At 45.1% G+C, this 23,696-nt stretch overlaps 1 protein-coding gene across 1 annotated transcript in view; it reads left to right on the top strand.

The window, feature by feature from the left end:
• Positions 1 to 23,696, top strand: part of FAM193B (family with sequence similarity 193 member B) — a 69,804-nt gene that overhangs the window by 32,129 nt on the left and 13,979 nt on the right. The window contains exons 3-6 of the mRNA XM_088465442.1: positions 8,542 to 8,791; positions 15,129 to 15,311; positions 15,403 to 15,766; positions 16,064 to 16,262. Of these exons, the coding sequence (XP_088321568.1) occupies positions 8,542 to 8,791; positions 15,129 to 15,311; positions 15,403 to 15,766; positions 16,064 to 16,262 (996 nt within the window). The remainder of the gene's footprint in view (positions 1 to 8,541; positions 8,792 to 15,128; positions 15,312 to 15,402; positions 15,767 to 16,063; positions 16,263 to 23,696) is intronic.

Below are 23,696 nucleotides of genomic sequence, written 5' to 3'. Positions count from 1 at the left end.
TGCATATAACACATATATGCATTCTGTATTTATATTGGGGTCCCATTCCCAAGATATTTCATTATGATATGCAATTATTCCAAAATACGGAATATTCCGATATCCAAAATACCCCTGGTCCCAAGCATTTTGGATATGGGAGACTCAACCTGTGTGTGTGTGTGTGTGTGTGTGTGTGTATATATATATAAATATATATATATATATCACCCCCAATTTGGTGGGATGTCAGTGTGTGGATCGTACCTGCTTGTGACTGTATCGCCAGATGGATCAGGGCCGTCCTCTTCTAGACTCCTCCTACCACGACAAAGTGACAGGGGAGCCACCAGAAACCAACGCGAAAACCAGACCAATGTAAAGAAATGGAGAGTTTATTACTCTGGATCACCTCTCCACTAGGACAATTCTAAATGAACATTAGAACAAGGAATATTGTCGCAATGCGCAAGGTACACATACAGGGTATCACATTATTAAGCTTAGGTTCCCGCTATACATACTGCATACTCCTAATAAAACCTCAGACTAAACATATGAATGCCAACCTGCTCCCTCTATTGTGAATATCACAAGTTATAGTTGGCAGAATCTCTGACTGTTCAACTATAGAATCAATATTGAGCACCATGTCCCTGGGAGTACTCCGAATTCACTGTACAGCCTTTCGTTGGTGCACAAACTTTATAAATGCATTTGTCCTTGCAGCATGTTACACTCTCTCCTCTCCCTTGGCTGCAGCAGCTTTAATAGATCTGTGTCCTGTCAGATTCTCTTGTCCTGCTGCCTAACATGGAAGGAGTCTCCTTCTCAAAGCCACTGTTACCCCGATGAGCTGCTGATCCCTGCTCTCTGTGCCCTCAGTCACAGCACTCTACAGCATACACCATGGCTCCTGTCATACACTCTCCCTTCCCTGATTTAGGGATGGACATCGATAGTCGATGTTTGCCGACCATCAATGTTTTTATTACGATGTTAGTGTTCTTACCATTCTATGGCAGTATTCCGATGTTTGCCGCCATCAAATGGCAATCATTCGATTTGTTCAGATGGTGGCCTCTTTTCTTTAAATCCTAAAAGCTATGCCTCCCCTGGCTGCTGTGTGCGGTGTCTCTGCATCTGAAAATATCAATGGTTCATGCTGCTGGGATCGTTGGAGGCTGTCTCTCACTGCCTCAGACGTGATCCTCAGCCCCTCCCTCCCCTCTCTCTAGGCTGCTGCTAGCACTGATTGGCTCTCAATGTCTGAGAGAGCCAATCAGTGTGCTGCCCTGGCCCTGCAGCAGTCACTCACAGACACACACACAGACAGCTACCAAAGTTTACACCAGCAAAGATGGAAAGTAATTTCTCTGCTGGTGCTGTAAGAGGTTTGTTTTCCTGTTTATCCAATTCCTCTTTAATTATCCTACATCCTCCCTTCCTTCACCTATCACAAATCTACCTTCCGATTGTCCCTCATGACCCACATTTTTTGCTTTAAGTGCCTGCCCATGGATACGAGAGCAGGTCCCAGTGTTGGCTGTGACACAGCAGCAGTGACAGTGTTTCTCTGTCGTTCTCAGCCCTCTGCCTGCTTGGCTCAGCTGTATTTTTTATTTTTTTTTATAGATCTGGCTCCTAGCCCCGCCCCCAGGGTTAGGATACAGACACCTGTCGGTAGGTATCCTAACCCTCCACCTCTTTCTACACCTGACCCTCCCTCCCCGGTGCCTAAACCTAACCATTCTCCCCAAGTGCCATACCCTAAACATTCCCCTAACCCTTCCTCTAAACCCGCTACTTCGGCATGCCAGTGCCGGGATTCTGACAGGTGCCTGTATGCCTGCGCTGGTATTTGAAGTGCCGGGATCCTGGCCGGATACCGTACCATGTATATGACTGTAAGACAAACATAGGATCTCTGCTATGGTATGCATGTGAATAATATATATCAGTACATACAAAGAGTCACAAATATCACATCCTTTTACAGCTAATATTAATTATAGATTCTAGATCTTGGCCTTTTTAAATTCATAACTAACTTTTTGAAGTATTGTTTCAGTAACTTGTGGTGTTTCCCATCAATTCTGATAATATGCACCGTTTATAATGCCTCTCTTTCATCTTGCAGCCAGTTATTGCATTCTTATTTTGTCTGCTTGGAAATTATTTTATAGCTTCATAGAGATATAGGGCCATATTCAATATGGGGCGAAAGACATTTTCTCCTATTTCCATTATCCCCATATTCAATTTCACTGACTTTTCGCCAGTGCGAAAAGCATACTTACCTACCCTCCCGATTTGGTCAGGAGCCTCCCGAAAATCGGGTGCCGCTCCCGGCCCCCCGGAAAGGTAGATGGGTCTCCCGGTCCCCGGCGATCCATCTGGCTCGCCGCCGCTTCCCCCGCAAATACAGTATTATCCCCGTCAGCGGGGGGCCCGATGACGCGATTCGCGTCATCATGGCCCCGCCCCCTGCTTCACACTGCCATTTATCTTGGCATTGTGAAGAGGGGGCAGGGCCGCGATGACGCGATCGCGTTGTCACGCCCATGCCCCGCCCCCATTGACTAGTCATAGTCCGGGTCACGCCCCCTTCTGATGGGACACTCCCCCCTGCTGAGGATGCCCGACAGCTCCCTCCTGGAAGGAGGGAGCTACAAGTCGGCAACTCTTGCGAAAAGTCAATGTAAAAAAAACGGGATAATTTTTCGCTTTCCTTTAGCAGGCGAAAAAAGTGCAGAATTGGGGTTTAGGGGAGCAGGCTTAAAAAAAAAAAAAAAATAGCCTGCACCCCTGTGAATGGTCCCTAAAAATAATCTGTGTTAAAAAAAAAAAAGTAAAAAAAAATGGGGACACCCCCAAAAAAATTATTTTAATTTTGGGTTTTTAAAAAAATAGAGGGATCACACTTCTAAATTAGCGGAATGGAGTCCAGAGGGGTTCCCTTATATGCGGTGGGTGTTTTCTTCATTGCGGGAGTAGCGGCAGGTGCATTTTTGCAGGATTTTTAAAAATCATTTAAGGGACTTAAAATATGCTTGCACCCATTTTCAAGAACCCCAGATTTGATGGGCATAGTTATTTTTCCCCAAAAAACTTGTAAATGCTCTTCTGCATCACCTTCTTCAAAGCCGCACTTATGCACATGCCGCGGCTATTTAAAAGCCCGACTTTCTTCTGCAGGCAAAAACGGGGGTACCCATAGTGATCCCCCATGTCGGGATCTCTTTAGGGGGGTCCTGGGAATTTTCGGGAAATAATCCTGTTTTTTTCGTGGATCCAAGTTTCGCCGGTTCCCGATTTCGCCTACTTTGAAATTGAATACGGGGGAATAGCGGGCACGCGCGTGATACTTTTCCGCCTGGAAAACAGGCGAAGGAGGCGAAAAGTCTGTAGTTTTCGCCTCAAATTGAATACAGGCCATAGTTTTTGTATTTTCAAGCCTACAAGTAATTAATGCAATTAGTTCAAGCCTGCAAATAGGAAAGAGAAATCAGTAAAAAAAAAGATATTGATTACCCATCTCGGTTTGAATACTAATTATAGGTGTCCCACAGTGGCAAATAAAAGAATCTATTTACGTTTTGGAAATTATTATTCAAATGGAGACCATACAGATTTATTTATCTCTTGAGTTATGTTTCTGGAAAGAACAGATTGTCTAATGTTCAAAGAATGCTAGAGATCAGCCGCTGCAGGTTGTTTTTAATTGGCCAGCAGAGGCTGGTACCCACTCTTCTGAAAACATGTTTTTTTTCGTTACTGATTATTATGGAGCTGTGACCTTCTAACCTCTTATATGATCTTCTAGTATGTTTTAGATTTACTCTACTGCCATCTGCTGGCTAAAGTCATAAGATCTGTTAGTAATATGGAAAATCAATTATTGGCTCAACTGTAATTGCCTGCGTGTTTTTAGGGGTGCAGTAGCTTGCCTTAAAACAAAATGCTGCAGGTTTATTAAAAGCGTAGACAGAACTTTGTACTTTGTCATAACTTTTAACAGAAAGATCGAAATATGTTCTCAAAGCCTTCCTGCAGCAGTTTTATTTCTTTCACGGTAAATGACTACAATTTTAGTGACTGCAGAAATATATACTGGATCATGCTTTCTCTGGCTTTAGTGATGTTTTCCATAATGGATACAATTGTGCCAGTGCTTTCTCTTCTGTTCATGAGTGGAAGGGGCAAGAGCTAGTATCCAGCCTTAACTAATTTCTGACACGTGAATTTTGCTAAAAAAACAAACACACATAGCAGATTGCAAATATGTACCATACAATTAATAAAACCTTTCTTTAAGCATTAAAAAAAAATACACTATTTTTATTGAGTGAGAGGGGAGAGTTGCAATGGCATAGAAACAGCGCCAACGGCAGATTAACTCGACCCCTCGTGGACTGATCTCGCCCCAGACTAGTGGATTCTTGTATGCAGCCTTGCGTGTGCTGGGCTGCTGTGACCTAAGAGGGATGGGGAGTGGTGGCGGACCCGGGTAATTAGTACCCGCTCGTGGCTCCCCCCCCTCTCGGCGCCCCTGTATACGGGTGATCAGCTGATTGCCCGTGCACACTTGCTGATGGACACATATGTCTGCAGACATATCTGTTAATTGGCTGTGCAGCACAGCCAATGCGATATGTCTGTGAACGACATAGTTCACAGACATATCGTCTGTACACAGTGGCCAACGGGGGCACGATATATTGGCCGATCAATTGATCAGCCAATATATAGGCCAGTATGTACCCAGCATTAGCCGTGCGTAATTGAATTGACCCCATAGTAATACATTTGTAAATCAAAAAAGTTTTTTGTTTTGATAGTCGTAAATCTGTCACCTTTCCTACACTTGGTTGATGCCTCTAAAATAGATACTTTAAAACTAAAATTCAGTCATTAAACTTACGGAAGGAGACTATAGTTCATGTTGTCATTTATAATGCCGCGTGTGCGTTCTTGTGTACCCCTCCTCCTAACACTCCAGCGTCTGCATTCCCCAACCCTGGTCTCCATCTACCTCTTTGTATCTGCCCTCATCCCCTTTAGAATGTAAGCTTCCGCTATTGGGTAACTCTCTCCTATGGTCTCCTTTACGGAATTATCACACCTTCTAAAGAGGACAGGTGGAAAAGTTTCCCATAGCAACTATCAGCTTCTTGCTACCGGTTTACAGAATGTACTTTATTAATAATAGATATTAGCTGATTGGTTGTTATGGACAATTTTTCCACTAGTCCTCTTTAGCACCTAGCAGGATATAATTGTGTACGTCATTTTCTTGTATGTTCTATCGCCTGTGTATGGCACTACAGAACCCTTATTGTGCCTTTATAGATAGTACATAATTAGAAATATACAAAGTTTTATCAGTCTGTCAATTGCCAAAAACCTACCTTTCTTCTTCGATCCTCCATAGCAGCCTCACCTTGGGATATAGGACCTGTTCCCCTATTATAGACAGGAAGTTTTATCAGGGACCGCCCCCCCCCCCCTGCTCTATATATTCCAGCCCCTCCTCCTCCTTGTCTTTTTCTGCCTGACTCCTAACAGTATTAATGTAGAGTAGGGCAGTTTGTTATTTTATTTCTAAATAGGACTTACCTCTATAGTACGTTGCCCAGTGCGCCCATTGTGCCGCAAACTGAGGCGAGGTGGCACCCCAGGATGGTCGTCATGAAGGCGGATGGCTGAGAACCGGTATTATACCGGAGTTTGATGGGGACGCCTGCTCTTCGGTTCGGGGAAGTCCTTGGAGCTGGTGGAGCATTTTCAGTCTGAGCTCCCTGGCTAAATACAAACAAGAATGTCGCCACAGCATGGAGCTGCCAGGAGTGCGCAGGCATGCATCAGTAAGTCTGATGACACGCAGACCAGAATGCAGTGCGGTTGTCACTGCGCATGCGCCCGACCCGGTCTTAAAGGTCAGAGGGCTTTTAATGGCGCCGCTCACTGGAGGTGGAGAGTGGTATTCTCTTCTACCTAGCCACTTATCTGCTAAGTCTGCAGCCTGAATATGGAATCTGAGCCTTCACCCCAACAGCCAAATAGTGCCCAGTTGAGGTAAGTTCTTCATAGTGAGTACATAGGTATGCAGGTTGTGAGTAGTAGACTAGTAATAGGGTGTTTTAATTTCTAGCGTGCCTTTGCCTAACATGGGAGCAAAGAAGAAGTTGGCTAAGAAAAAGCAGGTGAGGTGTCTGTGTGCAGCCTGTGATCAGCCATTTTCAGGGACACAAGATGGTCCTTTTGTGAAAATTGTGTTCAGAAGAGTCCCACACCTGTAATCACTCAGCAGCCTAACCAGTATCAAGAGCTAATGGACTGTATCTAAAGAAGAGGTTCTAACTATGCATATGTCTAAAAAGTCTAGATCTGAAGCGAGTCTTGATTACACTGTTCAACAAATTTAATACTTTTAATTTGTTTCCTTTCTAAAAATAGTCATACATTACTAATTAGAGGTCAAGAAAAACTAAAATGATTTCCGAATGTTTTTACTAGCTCTATTTTTTGAGCTACACTACTTGCACTATACTGTATGTACATTAGTAATATAGTCATAGTGAAAAGATATTTTAAAATAATCTGATATTTGCTTGATTGAATTAAAACTGTTATTTATTTTCCATCAATCACAAATAAGAATACAAAACGAAACAAACATACAGCATACGAAACAAACATACAGCATACGAAAGTACCATCTAATATAGTGGCCTATTCATGGGGGTGCTTTCTCTTTGCTTGTCGCTTGTACTCCTCTTCTGGGGCATCTCTTGTCACTGTCCAACAGTAGTGATTCACCTACCCTGATATCTTTGTTCCATTGCTGAAATGTCTTGGTGGAATCGCTCACTATGCTTGTCACTCAGTGCGCCACAGTTATCTTGTGTGGGTAATCCCGTGAATCGCATATATTTGAATAGGGGAGGGGACAAATAACTGATTCACTTAATTGGGTCATTAGGCCCCGCCCCCTCTGCGTGGAATGCAGATTGCTGGTAAGATTCTCTCCATTCTGCCCACTTCACTAGGAATACCCCTACATCGTCATAAATGGACTATATCTCGGAACTCAGAGCTAACTGAGAGTTTTAAATGTCATATTCATTCTTTGCATGCTGAAATCAATTAGGAGTAACTATTTTCACATCGGAAACCTTTTCATTGTTGTGCAGTGTTATGAACATGATACAGTCTCATCTAAATATGATCATTTTGAGGAATGTGATGATTTTATCTAGTGAGGAGTCTGGAGAGATTCGTGAGGATGTAAGGGCATTTAATATGGAGCTGGATGAAAGCATGTTGAAAAATATATATAAAACCATCAATTATAAAAAAAAAAAAAAAAAGTCCCAGAACAGAGGGATGAGCAGGATTTACTATTTAATACAGAGTAAAAAGGGGTAGAAGTTTTCATGTTCACAAGGTAATGAAAGAAATTGTCATTCAAGAGTGGCAGAACCTTGACAAGAGACAGGGTAACTTGAACCATTTGACCGCCCGCATTGAAAGTATGTATCCTATAAGAGATGAAAATCTGCTTAAATGGTGTACACTACCGAAGGTGGATGCTGTGATTGCAGAGTTAATGACATGAAATACCATTCCTTTAGAGATGGTGCTGCATTTAAGGATATCATGGATAAAAGAATGGAAAATTCATAAACAAAAATTACATACTTCTACTGCTGTATCTTTAAATTCGGGTATAGCGATAGCCTCTGTTTCTAGATCCTTAAGACTCTGGAGTGCATCCTTGCATACAGATATTGAAGAGAAGATCTAAAATCAGTATCTTCTAAGAAACTTAGATATTATGCAAAAAGCTATTGAATACTTTTGTGAGGCCTTTTTGGATGTCGTATCTTATGCAGCAAGGTCTGTGACTACCGGCTTAGTAGCTACAAGGGCATTATGGTTGCGATCTTGGATGGCTGATGCAAATTCAAAAATAGATTGGCAATGTTACCGTATGAGTGTGTGTGCGTTTTTGGGAGCAAATTAGATTCCCTGATACTTATTGGTGGGTATAATGCGATGTTATCACAGTCAACCCATGCCCAGAATTAGCGTTTTTAATCAAAAGTACCAAAGTCTGATGGACACTCACTGTGGCACACATTTATTACTATGAAGGTGGCTATTGCACAAAAATGAAAAAATCCCTCAAACTAGACAACATGCCAGTTTTTAACGCATTGGCTTCGAATTGTCACGTCATATTGTGTCATAAAGTCTTATGCCTGCAGGACAGTTCAGGCCAACAGTTAATGAATGGTAGGTGTGTTGTTAACTGTACATTAGGCTTATACTCTGACTATAGTATTGACTTTAGCCAGGTACATTTTAGTTTCTGGTATCTTTAGGAAATCACTCCCATTATATGTTGGTTATTTGAAAATCCTTTGTGGATTTAATCGGGTAATATATATATATATTTTTTTTGGAAAGTTATGTCGGCTTTAATTCCAAATCCTTTTCTTCTGCTGCACAGTATGACACAATACACTTAACTCATCTACTCTTCTTTTCTAACAGGTGTCCTTGTCACACACATCCTGCAAGTCCCAGTCCTGTGGTGGTGGTTCACACTCCTCATCGTCCTCTTCATCCTCCTCCTCTTCCTCCTCCACTTCTTCCTCTTCCTCATCTTCCTCGTCTTCTTCTTCTTCTTCTTGCCATGGCAACTCTGGGGACTGGGACCCCAGCTCCTTTCTGTCTGCTCACAAACTGTCCGGGCTCTGGAACTCACAGCACTCTAATGGGAACCTAGGCGCTGGGTCTGCAGGTAAGACATTAGTGATTGCAGCGGCTGTATACTACTTGCACATCCAATTATAAAATGACACTTATCATTAAATGCTGTTAAATATTTATTGCTGTGACCATCTAGTGATCAGAGTTTAATAAATTCAATACAGGTTCCATTTTGTAAATAATAATAAAATATAAATGACATGTCTAAGATAAACATGCTGTAAGAACAAACAAAATGGTGGATGGCGAATGTGAAAGATTTTTTTGAGTGTATTATGTGGTAAATAAATTAGGTATGCAGTATAAACACGTAAGGACAGGAAGAACCAAAAGTACAGTATTCCAATTAAAGGCACTCATAGGGGTTCTATATTAAAATCTATGATTAGCAATATGCATTCTAAATTATCGCCTCTCTTCCTAGGTGAAATATGTAAAATAGTTTCTCAAACTCAGCCATTACAGTCCATGTTTTAAGGATATCCAAGCTTGAGCTCAGTTAATCAAATCAAATTGACTGAGGTACTAATTAAGTCACCTGTGCACAAGCATGGATCTCCTAAAAACCTGAAGTGTATTTGTGGAGTTTGGAAAACTCTGACTTAAAACATTTAAAAGTGACACTATGATAACGTATTAAAACTCCTTTGGTCTGTCAGTTATGTATGACAATTGCTCTATCAATTTTCGTTGTGTCAGATCTTATATAAATCTCAGCAAGCAGGGTAGTGGTTTATAATTCTACTAATGGGCCCATTCACATACTTTTCAAGCCACGGGTGGTAAATAGTACTGGTTTTGTGCCAACTAGCAAACAACACGTATGTTCAGATGTGAATTTAATAGAACAGGCATTTAATTGTGGCATAAGGTAAATATTTAGGTAATGATTTCATTTCAGCATTCAAAAGCGTTTGAACCGGAAGATATCGCTAATGACCGCGGGAGCACACAGATTGGCCATACACACTGAACGATCCGGTCGATATGTCATTTTGTTTTCGCCCGGAAACTACATGTTAGGCCAATATCGCTCCAGTGTGTACCCGGCTTTACTGTAGTATATCAACACAACTTGTTGAATATTACTAAACGCTACAAGCTCATTTAATTTACTATTTTAAACTGCCCTATAAGAATCCTCTTTACTATTTCTACCTTCAAGAATCCACTTTATGGTACCGTTTATTGAGTTCCTTGTTAGTATTTTTTACTACTCAAAGTGCATGATTATACGTTTGCCTGTGTTAATCACCTCCTTTTTTTTGCAAGATTTCATGTAATTAAATGTCTAGACTGCTAAATAAAAAATTGGATTTTTAATTTATCTAAGCTAATTTCCCAGTAAATGTCTCTAATGGGCAACTTGCAGTAATAACATTGTTCTGTATACAGTAATCATGGTTGTATGTACTTAATCTCACAACACACTGCAAACACACACCCAATAGCAGCAAAGACTGTTACCAGTGTTTTCCCTGTAGCATTTTAACCAAGCTGCCTGCAGCATGGTTGCATCACTATGTTAATTTTGTGATCCTGAGAGCTAACTAAAATGTGCAGAGACGTTAACACAAAATGCCATGTGAAGTGGGAGAGGGTGAACAGTCCCGAAGCTTCATAGTAGTGTCTGTTAAACCCGTAGAAATCAAACTAAACAATATTACTCCACAGGAGGCCAAGCATCGCTGGATCTTCTAAACCAAAGCTAACAGGTACCATGTTGTATTAGCATATGTGTATATTTGGACATCTTATTTATGAAATGGAAGTCACTTTTATGAAAGTGGATTTGTCCTTTAGACTAGGAAGTAATAATAAATCCCTTATTGTAAAACGTATTGTTAAAGGCCTATACTTGCATTTTTAAATATGGTAATTGGAAGTATGGAATTGCATGCATCCATTAAATAATTTGAGTCTTCACTGATTTGCATTTTTATGGAGTTGGACATGCCGTGCTCTAAGGGCCTGATTCAGCTTGGATTGCATGGCTGCGTTCGCACGCACCCGCTAGCTGCGAATATATGCTAATAAATGCAATCACACAGCAACCGCAGCACTTGACCAAGACTCCCATCACTGTATAAAACCACCCACTTCCCATCTGCCAGTCAGCGGTAACATCGAAATCATTAGCACAGATGTGGTTGACCCTACCTCACAAACTGCTAAACTTCCTGTCGACAGCTAGACCTCTGCCACTGCATGCAATCACACGGGCTTAATTATGCACGCCCCTGTACGGTGTTCAAACGCACAGGCACGCCTGCGTTCCTTCGACCACCCCCCCTCTCCACCCTCAAACGGTCACTTCATGTCAAGATCGCTTCCTGATCGCAGCGGCCGGTTTGCGCACTGCGATGCATGCGCAGAGCACAAACATCGACCGCCTACGTGCGAATGCAGCTGTGCGATCCAAGCTGAATCTGGCCCTAAATACGGAGCATAAACAAAATTTGTTATGGGACACATCAACTAGGCAACAATGAAAAGATTGAACGATTATGATATCGTTATCGTCGTTCATTGTACTGTGCAGTGCCTGCACTGAGCGATATATCGTTCAGTGTAGGCACCCTCCATCATCCCCGCACATGGCCAATCTGTCGTTATCGGCAGATTGACCGGCATGTTCGGGCGATTGATGTCGGAAACGACCAGCGGGAGCGCGCATTGCTGGTCGTTTCCGACATTTTAGTGCACTATTCATGCAAGTTTAATGAGCGACTGAACGATATCATTATCGTTCAACTGCTCATTAATATCTGCTAGTGGATGTGCGCCTTTAGACTCTGGAAATGTTGCAGAATCCTTAAGGGAAGCTAATACAGGATATACCACAGTAGGTGCACAGATGAAAGAATTGAAAAATCACAAACCAGAAAATATAGAAGGAAAGAACATTTTGGCATTGCAGTCATTGTGACATGTGAGCTTAAAGATAGGCAGGCTAGAAAAGGTCTTTTAAAACTCCGAAAAGCTGGATTGGAGGACCCTAAACATCTAGTTTATTATTTACAGCAGCAACATAATTTCTATAGTTTTATAAGATGTTCTGGGCCATCATTTATTAGTGATTTTATGCAAAGGAAGAGCCCATTTAATAAGAGAGCACCATACAATGATATAAAATTTTGCTCATTTATTTGGATTTGCTTCTTGGAAACTCTATGCCACAGAGTGAAAGGTGTCAAAAGTTGTAACCTGGAGCATAGCATTGCCCACTTCCACCCGGGGCCTCCTTCACTGCACCTCTGTTTCTGCCACAGCTGTGGGTAATGGAGCATACATTCACCTAGGGGAATAAGGGTAGAATGCTTGAAAACTGTCTTGCCTCAGCAGCTCTCCAAGTGTGTGTGTGCTCATTTGTGTGTGTGTGTGTGTGTGTGTGTGTCTGTCTGTCTGTCTATCTGGTTAAGGTACGGAACACACTAATATGTTGGGATTTCGAACCATCTTGGTTGTAATCAAGGGACTGGGGACAACCATTCGGCACTATCCATCTTCAGCTTTTCTTCTATGAAGAGTCACAGCAGCCTACTTGGAACCAGCGATCAAGCTTCTCTAGTGGATACAACCGTACATTTTTGTTTTAAGATGTAGGGGTAAATAGCCTGCGAGGGCAACAGCAATATTTCAGCAGTTTAGCTGCTAGATTTAAAGCGGCAATAATGTTAAAGGGCATTACCACTTGGCTTTGTTTTTTAAAATTAATTTCACTTTAAATCTAGTAACTAAATCAACAAAATTTTGCAGCTGCTCCCTACCACTGGAACTGTGGTAGGGAGGTTACAGTAGTCCAGTCTGAAGATGACCAGTGATGAGGGTCTTGGTTGACTCCAGGGTGAAAACCTGTCAGATCCTGGAGATATTGTTGAGATGGAAACGGCAGGACTGCGAAAGGTACCAAATGTGTTGTTTGAATTAGGGGGAGGAGTCAAGAATAACTTCAAGACAGTGCACTTGTGGGCTAGAGGAGATGATGGTGCTGTCAATAGATAATAAAATGAGGGAGGTGAGGTTATTCGGGAGGGTGGGAAGAACAGCTCAGTCTAAAGGTTCCCATATATCTGCGTGGTCAGGGCATCGGTGAAATCCAACATCTTTGATTTCCCGGATTTGCTGAACGTGATCAGCAAATCGGGGATTTTTTAACCTGAAGAATTTCAGATATCCTGATGGATCGGCGTTTCCGACCACCAGATCGACTGTTCTGGTCCCATCGGGGAAACTGATGGCAAATGTATGGGGGGCCCTTTAAGGAGTTTAAGTTAATGTTAAGTTTAAGGACGTGCTGGCACATCCAGGAGGAAGTAGCAGAGAGACAGCTGGAGTTACGAGTGAGGAGAGGGGGGGAAAGGTCAGGGAAGAAGAGAGAGAGAGAGATCTAAGTGCTATAAGCATAGAGATGGTATAGGAGGCCAAAACAGCTGATGAACTCCTCTAATGAGGATGTATAAAGGGAGAATAGAAGAGGTCCAAGAACAGAACCTTTGGGGACACCCACTTGTAGAGGAAGTGGGGTCATGAAAGGAGACTGGGAAAGAACAAGAACAGTCAGAGAAGTATGAGGACAGTCAGGAGAGGGAAGTATCGCAACGACGGAGTGAGTGAAGGATTTGCAGGAGGAGAGAGTGGTCCACAGTGTCAAAAGCAGCAGAGAGGTCAAGGAGATAGAGTACTGGTCCTTAGATTTGGCAGCAAGGAGGACATTGCAGGCACTGTTAAACAATCAATATATAATCGTTCCATCTATATATCTGTATATAATCAAACAGGGGAGCTCTATACTGCATTAAACAAGAGAGATTTGTTCTAGCATTAAAAAATAAATGAAGTGTACCAAAAAGCTCTGTCATCTTCTAGATCATCCCATGATCAGTTTTTATATACAAGATTTCAACAGGCATGCAATGATAAAGGAGAGGGAGATGGGCCAGTCGGACAGAGATTACAGACAGACTAAGGGGGGAATAAACGTGACTAAGTTTTCACTGGTTATGTCTACCGCCAAGATATTCTTGGAGCACTAGTATAACAGTGCATTGGAATGTGTTTCTTTTGTCCACACATCAGGGTTAATCTCACCTCTTCTGATTTAACACGTACAGTACTATTCAGTAATACATGTGAGGTGTGAGCTATAGACTAGAGAGACTATATTTAAAGTTGTAAATGCACTCCTTGCAGAACTTTATTCTACTTTCCTGAAACTAGTCTCTTATACACTGATCATACATCATCTGTCTGTCTCAAGGGAGAAATAACTCCCATTACTGAAAAGATATGACCTGATAGGGAGACACTTCTTGATTTCAGCATAAATGGACCAACAAATGGTGGGGGTTGCAGGTCCTTGTTTATCTAGAGCAAGTCCTGCTTTACCAATGTCCTGTTTGTCATCGAGGTCTGGTGAGCCTGGCTTTAATAGCATGCTTCATTAGAGAGAGAGAGGCTTATCTGCTCGTATAAGATTTTGCTAGTCCTCTTTCCTGATGCGAGAAACAAGATTTAACAGGTAGTTTCTATATTTTATGGCTGCTCTTTTTATTTCAAGATAGTCTCAAAGTCCTGGCTGTAAGTGCAAGTTTAGTGTTTTGCAAAGGGGGGATATGTAGACCACCATTTTATTATTTGTTTTCTCTCGAGTTGTAAATCATTTAAGGTACTTTGATCCAAGGTACTATTTTTCAAGCCTCTGCAGTTGCTCTTTATTTTAGAAGAAAATATTCTTGGGGAGGGGAAGGGGGTAGGAGGAGGGAAGTCGCTCACCCCCTCCCCTCCTTATCAGTTCCTTTCCTCTTGGAGTGTGGAATTATCTGCCTTCCATCTACCACCCTCCAAAGCATTGGAGAACTCCCGTTTTTGCAGTTTAGTTTCAGACTAGCTCCATTACATATTTTATATGGTGTTGGCATGCCCTAACATATAACGTGCAACACCAAAAAGAAAAAAAAGAAATCATCATTATACACACATTATAAGTAGTCCAGAATTGAACCCTTTGTTACTCCAATATTCCAAATACTACACAGTACTTTTTATTCAGGAAAAAAAAACACATGAAAAACAATATTCATATCTATAACATCTCACAATCTTGATGCAAGTATCTAGCCCCCTCATAAATGCAGTAAATTGGCATGACTATTTTGTCATTAAACAGTTCTAACCTCTACTATAATTTTATTTGTAAAACTTTTTTTGAATTTAAATGTTCACTTAGTGGCCCTTCATATAACTAGTTGGACCTTTACTTATTTAGTTAGACTGTGTTAATATCTGCCTGATGGGCAGATGAATTGCAGATTTAGTTTCCATTCTCTTTGTCTAACCTTACTGAGCAAAGTACATTTATTCCTCAGGTGAGAAAGGCAGCGCGCTTCCAGTGTCACCTGAACATGGCAGCAAGACTTCCAAGCTCTCCAGCTTAAAGGTGTGTCCATATAGTTCATCTGAAAACAGCGGAGGAACACTCTCTACCTCACTCAACTTCTGTAAATCTCCCAAACAGTTCAAAAGCATGTGCCATAGACCTTCATCCCCAGGTGAGTAGAAAGTATTCTGGTTTTGTCATGATCTAATAATCCCTTTTACATAAACCTGCAGGACTAAATTTTCCAAATGGTATTCTTTCAGGAGAAGCATATTCTTTGGAGCATCATCACCATTCAGATCCAAGTGCTCCTCCGAACAGTCCAACAGGGCTCTCCTCACAGCAGTCTACATCACCTCACAGTCCTCCCCCTCCGCATCTTTCCACATCTAACATCCCAGCTCCTTATTCACCAACAACACTTCCATCTCACACCACACCATGTAAAGCCACGGTTTGCCACACCTCTGGAGCTCACAGAGGAAGTAATTTAGCAGCATCCAGCCAATCTCTCCTGAAAGTCCATCAAACTCCCCCACCACTCTCTGCCTGTAGCCATCCTTGCAATGGGTACTGCAGTGGAACAAATGCACTTCAGGGAGGCAACACTTCCGGAACCACTACCAGGTAACTGAAAGGACGGCCAGTTAATTATTTAGATTTAAATGCTCTGGTTTTCATTTTCTATGGTCTCATTTTCTGACCTTAAATAAATTTTTGGCCAGTTTATAGTCGGTAGTTAATTAAGTCATAGCTAGTACTAAGTGACTGAGCATTATCAAAAGAACCACCCTTTAGTATAGCTAGATGTGTGTTGTAGCCTTTCTTAGTTATTGTATTTCTTTTCTATTTTCAAGCCGCTAAAATATGGATCTAGGAGGTGCGGGGCAACGATCATGTTTAATGCTTATCTTAATACCTTAGGGATTCAACATGTAGAGGACGCAAATTTTCAAATGTTTCAAGCTGCTCAGCCATACAATCCTGTGAAGGGGATGAGGGTCTGGGGGAAGATGAAGACAGCAGCTCTGAGCGTAGCTCATCATGTACTTCTTCCTCCACCAACCAGAGAGACGGCAAGTTCTGCGACTGCTGCTACTGCGAATTCTTTGGCCACAACACGGTGAGACACATGTTTCCTCTATGAAGAGTAATACGTGACTAGTAAATCATGATGTTCATGGGGATTTAATGTGGTTGCACTGTGGTTGTACCATCCTTTTCCTGTTTTTAACAGTGATGTCCACTTATGCAAATGCATGAGGCAGGTCTAATCAATGCACTGTACCTAGGCAACAGTTTTCATAGCAGCATTTGCAATACAATAAACATTTTTACATTGCTACATGAAATTTGATAGGGGCTTTGCACCTTTGGTAATCCTTTTCCCTTCATTCCTTTTTTAAAACTCCCTCCTTCCCTCTATCTCCCCCCCCCCCCCCCCCTTCATTCCTCCTGTTACCTGAAGCTAGATTGCAGTGTAGCTCACATTGCATGTGGATTCAATCAGTCCGGTCCTTCCTGCATAGAGCCCTTTTGGAGATGGGTGGTGTAATAACTGTGGGCTGTATTGTCTAGCATTGAAAATGAGATGATCGAAAGTACAATCTATTCTACTGGTCAAAAGCTGTGTTTTTTTTTTTTTTTTTTTGTAAATTTAACAGTTATGTAAAAAAGTAATTTTTCAAGGTATATGTAATGGGTTTAGAGCTTACAGCTGTTGTAGTATATTGTGGTCATAATAGCGAAAAAAGCTATTAAAAAGAAAGGAATACAGACCATTGTAACCCTTAAAAGTAGGGGTGAGCGGGTTCGGTTTTACTCGGTTTTACCCGGATCTTTTTATTGGCTATCGCCGAACATGTGTTTTGGATAGCGAATAAAATCGAGCCAAATTTGCGGTAAAGTGGCGATAAGAACCGAGTAAAACCGAACCCGCTCACCCCTACTTAAAAGTGTAGGGTTTTCCTTTTAAGAGAAACTGAAATGAAGCCACAGGTGTCAATTAGTGAAGTTTCCTAAATGTCCAAAAGGCACTTGCAAATTTGGGGAAATGGACATGAAGAGGTCTGGCAGACCCAAAGTCACAACAGAATCAGAAGACAAGTTTGAGAGTCAAAAGCTTGTGTGATAGGCGTCTGAAATTACAACAGCTTCAAGCACAGCTTAATACTGGTAGAAGTAAGCAAGTCTCCGTTTTGAACTGTGAAGAGAATACTTTGAGCTGCAGTTTGACAGGTCGAGTGGCAGTAAGAAAGCCATTGCTACGATGGCAAAATAAAAGAGAAATTCTGGCACTAGGAAAATCAGAAAAACATTGCCAGGAACAGAATAGTACAAGTCATGACCTTACTATGGTAACATGTTTGGATAATCAATGTTAAAAGAAATCATCTGCTTTCTAAACCACAACAATTATTGGGAGTATTTGTAGAGACAGTAAAAGAGAAGGTGTCTACTTGTATTGAGACTTGTTAAAATTCAACATCTTATTTATCGGCTTCAGTTTCATCAAAAGGTGCCAATAAGGAGGTGATACCATCTCCTAGGAATGCTGTATTCCACAATAGGCATTTCTATTGGGCAGTGTAACATGAGAGATTATCAGTAGGTTCATGATCAAAAATCCCTACATTTTACAAAGCTTAAAATAAATCTCTGATATAGTGGCCATTTCCTTGATTAAAAGATCTTGGAGAGTCTTTCTCTGAGCCAGAAAGGGTTATGATAACCACAGTCTGTAGCTGCAGGTTGGTGTTCTCTACAATATTCATAGGTAATACAAGGCAACTCTGGCAACAGATTGAGAAACTTTTACAGGCAAACATCCTGGAAATAAGTGCAGTATGGCATGTATCCGTATTTTCCCCGGGAAGTCAGAATCAAAGGTGTATATATATTTACTCAAGCCATTGGGACATCTAACTAGGTGGTTTGTCTCTTTTCTACTTCAGGGTCCATAGGGTATCCACAGGATACCTTGGGTATAGGTGTAACGTCAGTCGTCGCTGGGCACCATAGAGTTAAGCTTTTCAGCCTCCCAGGATGCACTAGGGTCCCCCTCCTATACCCCGCCCCCAAGCCAAGGCACCTCAGTTTTAGTTTGGTGCCCGGCCGGCGTCTGGTGCACCTGTCGGAGTGGGGGCTAGAAGAGCCCCTGAAGCTTTCTTCAGTGCAGCTGTGGCTGCACATTTGAATGTACAGCATGGACAGTCAGTCCTGACGTCCATGCTGTCTTCCCTACACCCCCGCCGGTACCAGAACGCCAGTACCGATCCGGGGATGCTGGTGAGCATCTGGGGTCACAGCTAGCGGTGACCCCAGATGTTCCGGACCATGGCCGGATCCAAGGGGGACAAAGGTAAGCAGCGGGGTCCCGCGGTGGGTCCCCGCTGGTCACATGGTCCTAAGTCCCCAGGCAGGGGGCTCCCTGGGGACTGGCTGCAGCGTGGAGCCAGGCGACCAACCTGCGCTTTCCACTACCCCCTGGGACAGCGGACCGCGGCAGAGCGGTAGCGCTGCGGCGTCCCAGGGGTTAAATGCATGCCAGGGGAGCGCGCCTTCCCTGTCTCACAGCCGGCGCCTCCCCCGCTGCACACAGCCCTCTCTGCATGCTGCCGACTGGTCCTGTGGCAGCGCTCCTCCCCCAGGCCAGCCTCCTCTCTGCTCCTCGGCGGCCATCTTCTCCAGAACGCATGGTGAACGCTGCTGGAAGCGCTGGACGGAAGCATCGTGGTCTGGGTCCCCCCGCATACCTCTCCTCCGCTGTGGCTCAGGTCTGTGTATGCAGCGCTGTGTCCTACCAGGCCCTGTGTCTGTGTAGTTGAGTGATCAGCGCTGTTAGTGCAGGAATTGTTATTTCTCTGCATTGTATGTGACTGTGCTAGCGCTGCCTGTAACTTTTCTTCTCTAAACTGTCAGCTTTATTACTGTCCCTGTTCTTTCTGCTAAAGCCCTTGCGGTGCGGTGCTGCAGGGTGGTCTCTCGCCTATTTAATACTTAATTGGTGAGAGAGGTCACATACGTGGTGCCATCATGTCTGAAAGTGATTTTCCCCTCCGGTTACAGTGTACCACGTGCAAAGTACCGTTAGCGGAGGGGGAGGGTAGCGCGGAGGGCCTTTGCCGGCAGTGTTTGTCCATGGCGCGGCCTATTACGGTTACAGCACCGGTACAGGAGCCGCCCTGGGCTTGTTTCGCTCAGGCGTTAACAGCTTTAGTGGGCCAGTTAGCTCCGCAGCCCGCGTTTACTCCGATGGGTTTGTCCCAGCAGTCTGTGGTGTCGTCACCCATGCAGGGGTTCCCACGACAATTGGTGGTACCTCACAGTCTCCCTATTTCCCCGCTCCCGGGTTCTCAGGAGCCAGCGTGGGTTAACTCCCTGACGAGTTCTGTACAGCACTTGTCGGATGTGTTGCAAGGGGAGTCTGTGATGCGGCCTCATAAAAGGCCGGTGGCGTCTCTGTCCGCTCCTTATGAGGATGACGAAGGGACGTCTGATGATGGGGAGATTCTGGATCCTTACGATCAGGAACCTCTCCATACTAAGGACGCTGATGCTAAGTCCAAAGTATATATTCCTGGACTTATTCGGGCGGTCCGCACAGCCTTGGTGATTGAGGACGAAGTTCCCCCAGCGGCTAAATCTAAGTATGCCTTTTTCAAAGATGTGAAGGGCGATGCCACAGTCTTTCCTCTTTCGGGTCAGTTGGTGGACCATTTAGAGGAGGCGTGGAAACAGCCTGGCAAGCGATACCAACCGCAGAGACGCTTGGCGGTGGCTTATCCGTTCGCGGATAATTATTTTGCTAAGTGGGAATCCCCTCCACAGGTGGATTCTCACGTGACCCGTCTTGTCCGTAGTGCCACATTGCCGATGCCATCCATGTCCTCCCTTAAGGATGCTACGGACCGCAAGATAGAAATCTGCCTGAAGTCCGCTTATTCCCTTGCAGGGGGGGCAGCACGGCCGGCTATGGCCATTTGCTGGGTTGCCAGAGCGATGGAGCGCTGGGCGGATTCATTAGAGGCTTCTTTTGAATCCGACTGTCCGGCCGAACAGGCGGAGTTGATTGGCAATCTCCGTGATTCGGCCACCTACATCAACGAGGCGGCTCTAGACATTAGTACTCTGGTGTCTAGAATTTCTTCAGCAGCGGTAGCTGCTCGTCGCACCTTGTGGCTGCGATCCTGGAAGGCGGACGCAGATTCCAAGAAAGGTCTGGAAGCGTTGCCGTTTACCGGAGAAGTTCTCTTCGGTCCGGATCTGGATAAGATTGTGGCCACGCTGGCGGCAGCCAAATCTGCTTGTCTCCCGTCGGCCGCTGCTCCTTCTGGTTCTGGACCATCGTCCTTTCGGTCATCTAGGGCCCAGGGCAGGCCCAAACCACAGTCGTTTCCTCGACAGGCTGGCCCTAAGAAATCGGTCAAGCCCCGGAAGCAGGCATGGAGTACCAGACGTCCGGCCCCCAAGCCAGATGACAAGCCTGCGGCCTGACGGTCCGGGCCTCCCTTTGGGGGATCCCAGGGTGGGAGGCCGCCTGCTACAGTTTGCCCAGTGTTGGTCGACCACTACGACAGACACTTGGGTTCTGGAGGTGGTTTCCCACGGATACGCCCTCTCCTTCCGGCACAGATCCCCGGCTCGCTTCTTCACCACGGGTCTACCATCAGACCGGAACAAGGCTACGGAGCTGCGGAAGGTATTGCACACTATGCTCCAGGCTGGAGTTATAGTGCCTGTTCCATTCTCCCAGAGAGGCCAGGGTTTCTATTCAAATCTATTTTTGGTACAGAAACCCAATGGGTCATATCGTCCGATTCTCAACCTCAAAGCACTCAACAAGTCTTTGCGGGTCCCGAAGTTTCGGATGGAGACCCTATGGTCCATCATTCTGGCGCTGGAACCTGGGGACTACTTGGTGTCATTGGACATACAGGACGCTTACCTGCATGTCCCTATTCTTTTGCGCCATCAACAGTTCCTCAGGTTTGCAATCCGCAGCGACCACTTCCAGTTTCGGGCGTTACCTTTTGGCCTGGCAACAGCACCACGTGTTTTCACCAAGGTGATGGCGGTCATGGCGGCTTCTCTGCGGCTGCAGGGAGTCCGCATGTTGCCGTATTTGGACGACCTGTTATTGGTGGCAGGATCTCCAGAGCTCCTGTTACGCCACTTGGACCTGACCATTGCACTGCTGCAACGGCACGGCTGGCTAATCAACTGGCAGAAGTCCACTCTAATCCCGTCTCGGAGGATTCTGCATCTTGGAGCCTTATTGGACTCGGGACAGCAAAGGATCTTCGTGACGGAGGACAAGATCTCTGCTTTACAGTCAAGGGTGCGCAGTTGCCTGCACAGCCGCCGGGTGTCCTTACACTCGGCGATGAGGTTACTGGGCTCCATGGTGTCGGTGTTCGACATGGTGGAATACGCCCAGTTTCACTCCAGACCTCTGCAGCACCTGATCCTGTCCAAGTGGAACGGGCTGCCTCAGTCTCTGAAGTCCCAGACGATTGTGCTCACCCCGGAGGTTCGCCTGTCCCTTGCGTGGTGGTTACAGACGATCCACCTCAACAAGGGACGTCCGTTCTGGGTTCCAAATTGGGTCCTGTTGACAACGGACGCCAGTCTTCGGGGCTGGGGAGCAGTTTCGGGTCCACACTTGTTCCAGGACAGGTGGACGCCGACAGAAGCGGAGCTTCCAATAAATATCTTGGAACTCCGTGCGGTCTTCAATGCTCTCCAGCAGGCACAGCGGTTTCTCCAGGGTCGCCCGGTGCAGGTCCAGTCGGACAACGCTACCACCGTGGCCTACATAAACAGGCAAGGAGGAACTCGCAGTCGGGCGGCTCTCGTAGAGGTCTCTCGGATCCTGGTTTGGGCGGAGCGCAATCTTCCGGCCATATCAGCGGTCTTCATCCCGGGAGTGCTCAATTGGGAGGCGGACTTTCTAAGTCGCCAAGACGTTCATCCGGGGGAATGGTCCCTGCACCCGGACGTTTTTCAACTACTGGTGGTCAGGTGGGGTCTTCCAGAAATCGACCTCATGGCGTCCCGGCACAACAACAAGTTGCCGGTGTACGGGTCTCGCACAAGAGACGAAGGGGCGTCTCTGGTGGATGCTCTGTCCGTCCGGTGGACGTTCCGGTTCGCATACCTGTTCCCTCCGGTCTCCCTTCTTCCACGGGTAATCCGGAAATTCAAACAGGAAGGAGGGACGCTCCTGTTGATGGCTCCCGCGTGGCCCAGACGGCACTGGTTCTCAGACCTTCAGGGTCTGTCCGTGGACAGTCCTCTGCGGTTGCCGCTACGACCGGACCTTCTGTCTCAGGGTCCTTGCCTTCACCCGGACCTGACTCGGCTGTCTTTGACGGCGTGGCTGTTGAGACGGCCATGCTGAGGTCCCGGGGGTTTTCCAGCTCTGTGGTGCGTACCATGTTACGAGCTCGGAAACCGTCTTCCGCGAGGATATACCATCGCGTGTGGCATACGTTCTTCCAGTGGTGTCGACCGAGAGGTTATGCACCGCGGGAGTTTCGTCTGTCTCGGATTCTCGCCTTCCTGCAAGCGGGACTAGATCATGGGCTTCGCCTTGCTTCTTTGAAGGTACAGGTTTCGGCCCTATCTGTCTGGTTTCACCGTAGGATTGCTACAATCCCGGATGTGCGCACCTTTATGCAGGGTGTTCTCCGCATTCAGCCGCCCTTTGTTCCACCTGTGGCACCTTGGGATTTGGCTGTGGTCCTGAGGGCTCTCCAAGGACCGCCGTTTGAACCACTGGGCTCAGTGGATCTTAAATGGCTAACAGTTAAGACTGTTTTCCTTCTGGCCATTGCTTCGGCCAGACGTGTTTCTGAGTTAGGGGCTCTTTCTTGTAGACCCCCCTTTCTTGGTTTTTCATGGGAACAGGGCAGTGCTCCGCACTCGGCCCGAGTTTCTTCCCAAAATTGTTTCCCAGTTTCATGTTAACGAGGAAATAGTTGTTCCGGCCTTTAACTCACCGGTTCTTTCCGTGGGTGAGGCCTCTTTGGATGTTGTGCGGGCCTTAAGTACTTATGTTGACCGCACTTCTTCGTTTAGGAAGTCGGACGCTTTGTTTGTCCTCTATGGCTTCCGTAAAAAGGGTTGGCCTGCTTCAAAGCAAACTTTGGCAGCCTGGATCCGTATGGCTATTTCTGAAGCTTATCTTCATGAAGGCCTACCGGTCCCTCCTTCTCTGAAGGCTCATTCCACTAGGTCTGTGGGTCCTTCGTGGGCAGCTCGACGTGGTGCCTCGGCAGTTCAGATCTGCAAGGCTGCTACGTGGTCCTCTGTCCATACCTTCGTGAGGTATTACAGGTTTGACACCTTCGCCTCTCAGGATGCTTCCTTCGGGCGGCGGATTCTCCTTTCTGCACAGGAGCGTCCCCACCCTTAAAGGATACTGCTTTGGGACATCCCCAAGGTATCCTGTGGATACCCTATGGACCCTGAAGTAGAAAATATGAGATATGGTAAGAACTTACCCTTGTTATCTCTATTTCTACGAAGTCCATAGGGTTCCACAGGACTCCCG

This window comes from Taudactylus pleione, unplaced genomic scaffold, assembly GCF_031769625.1.
Source record: "Taudactylus pleione unplaced genomic scaffold, aTauple2 ptg001990l, whole genome shotgun sequence".
Classification (NCBI taxonomy): Eukaryota; Metazoa; Chordata; class Amphibia; order Anura; family Myobatrachidae; genus Taudactylus; species Taudactylus pleione.
Note: the sequence above shows the minus strand (reverse complement) of the source record. Positions and strands in the feature narration are given on the sequence as shown.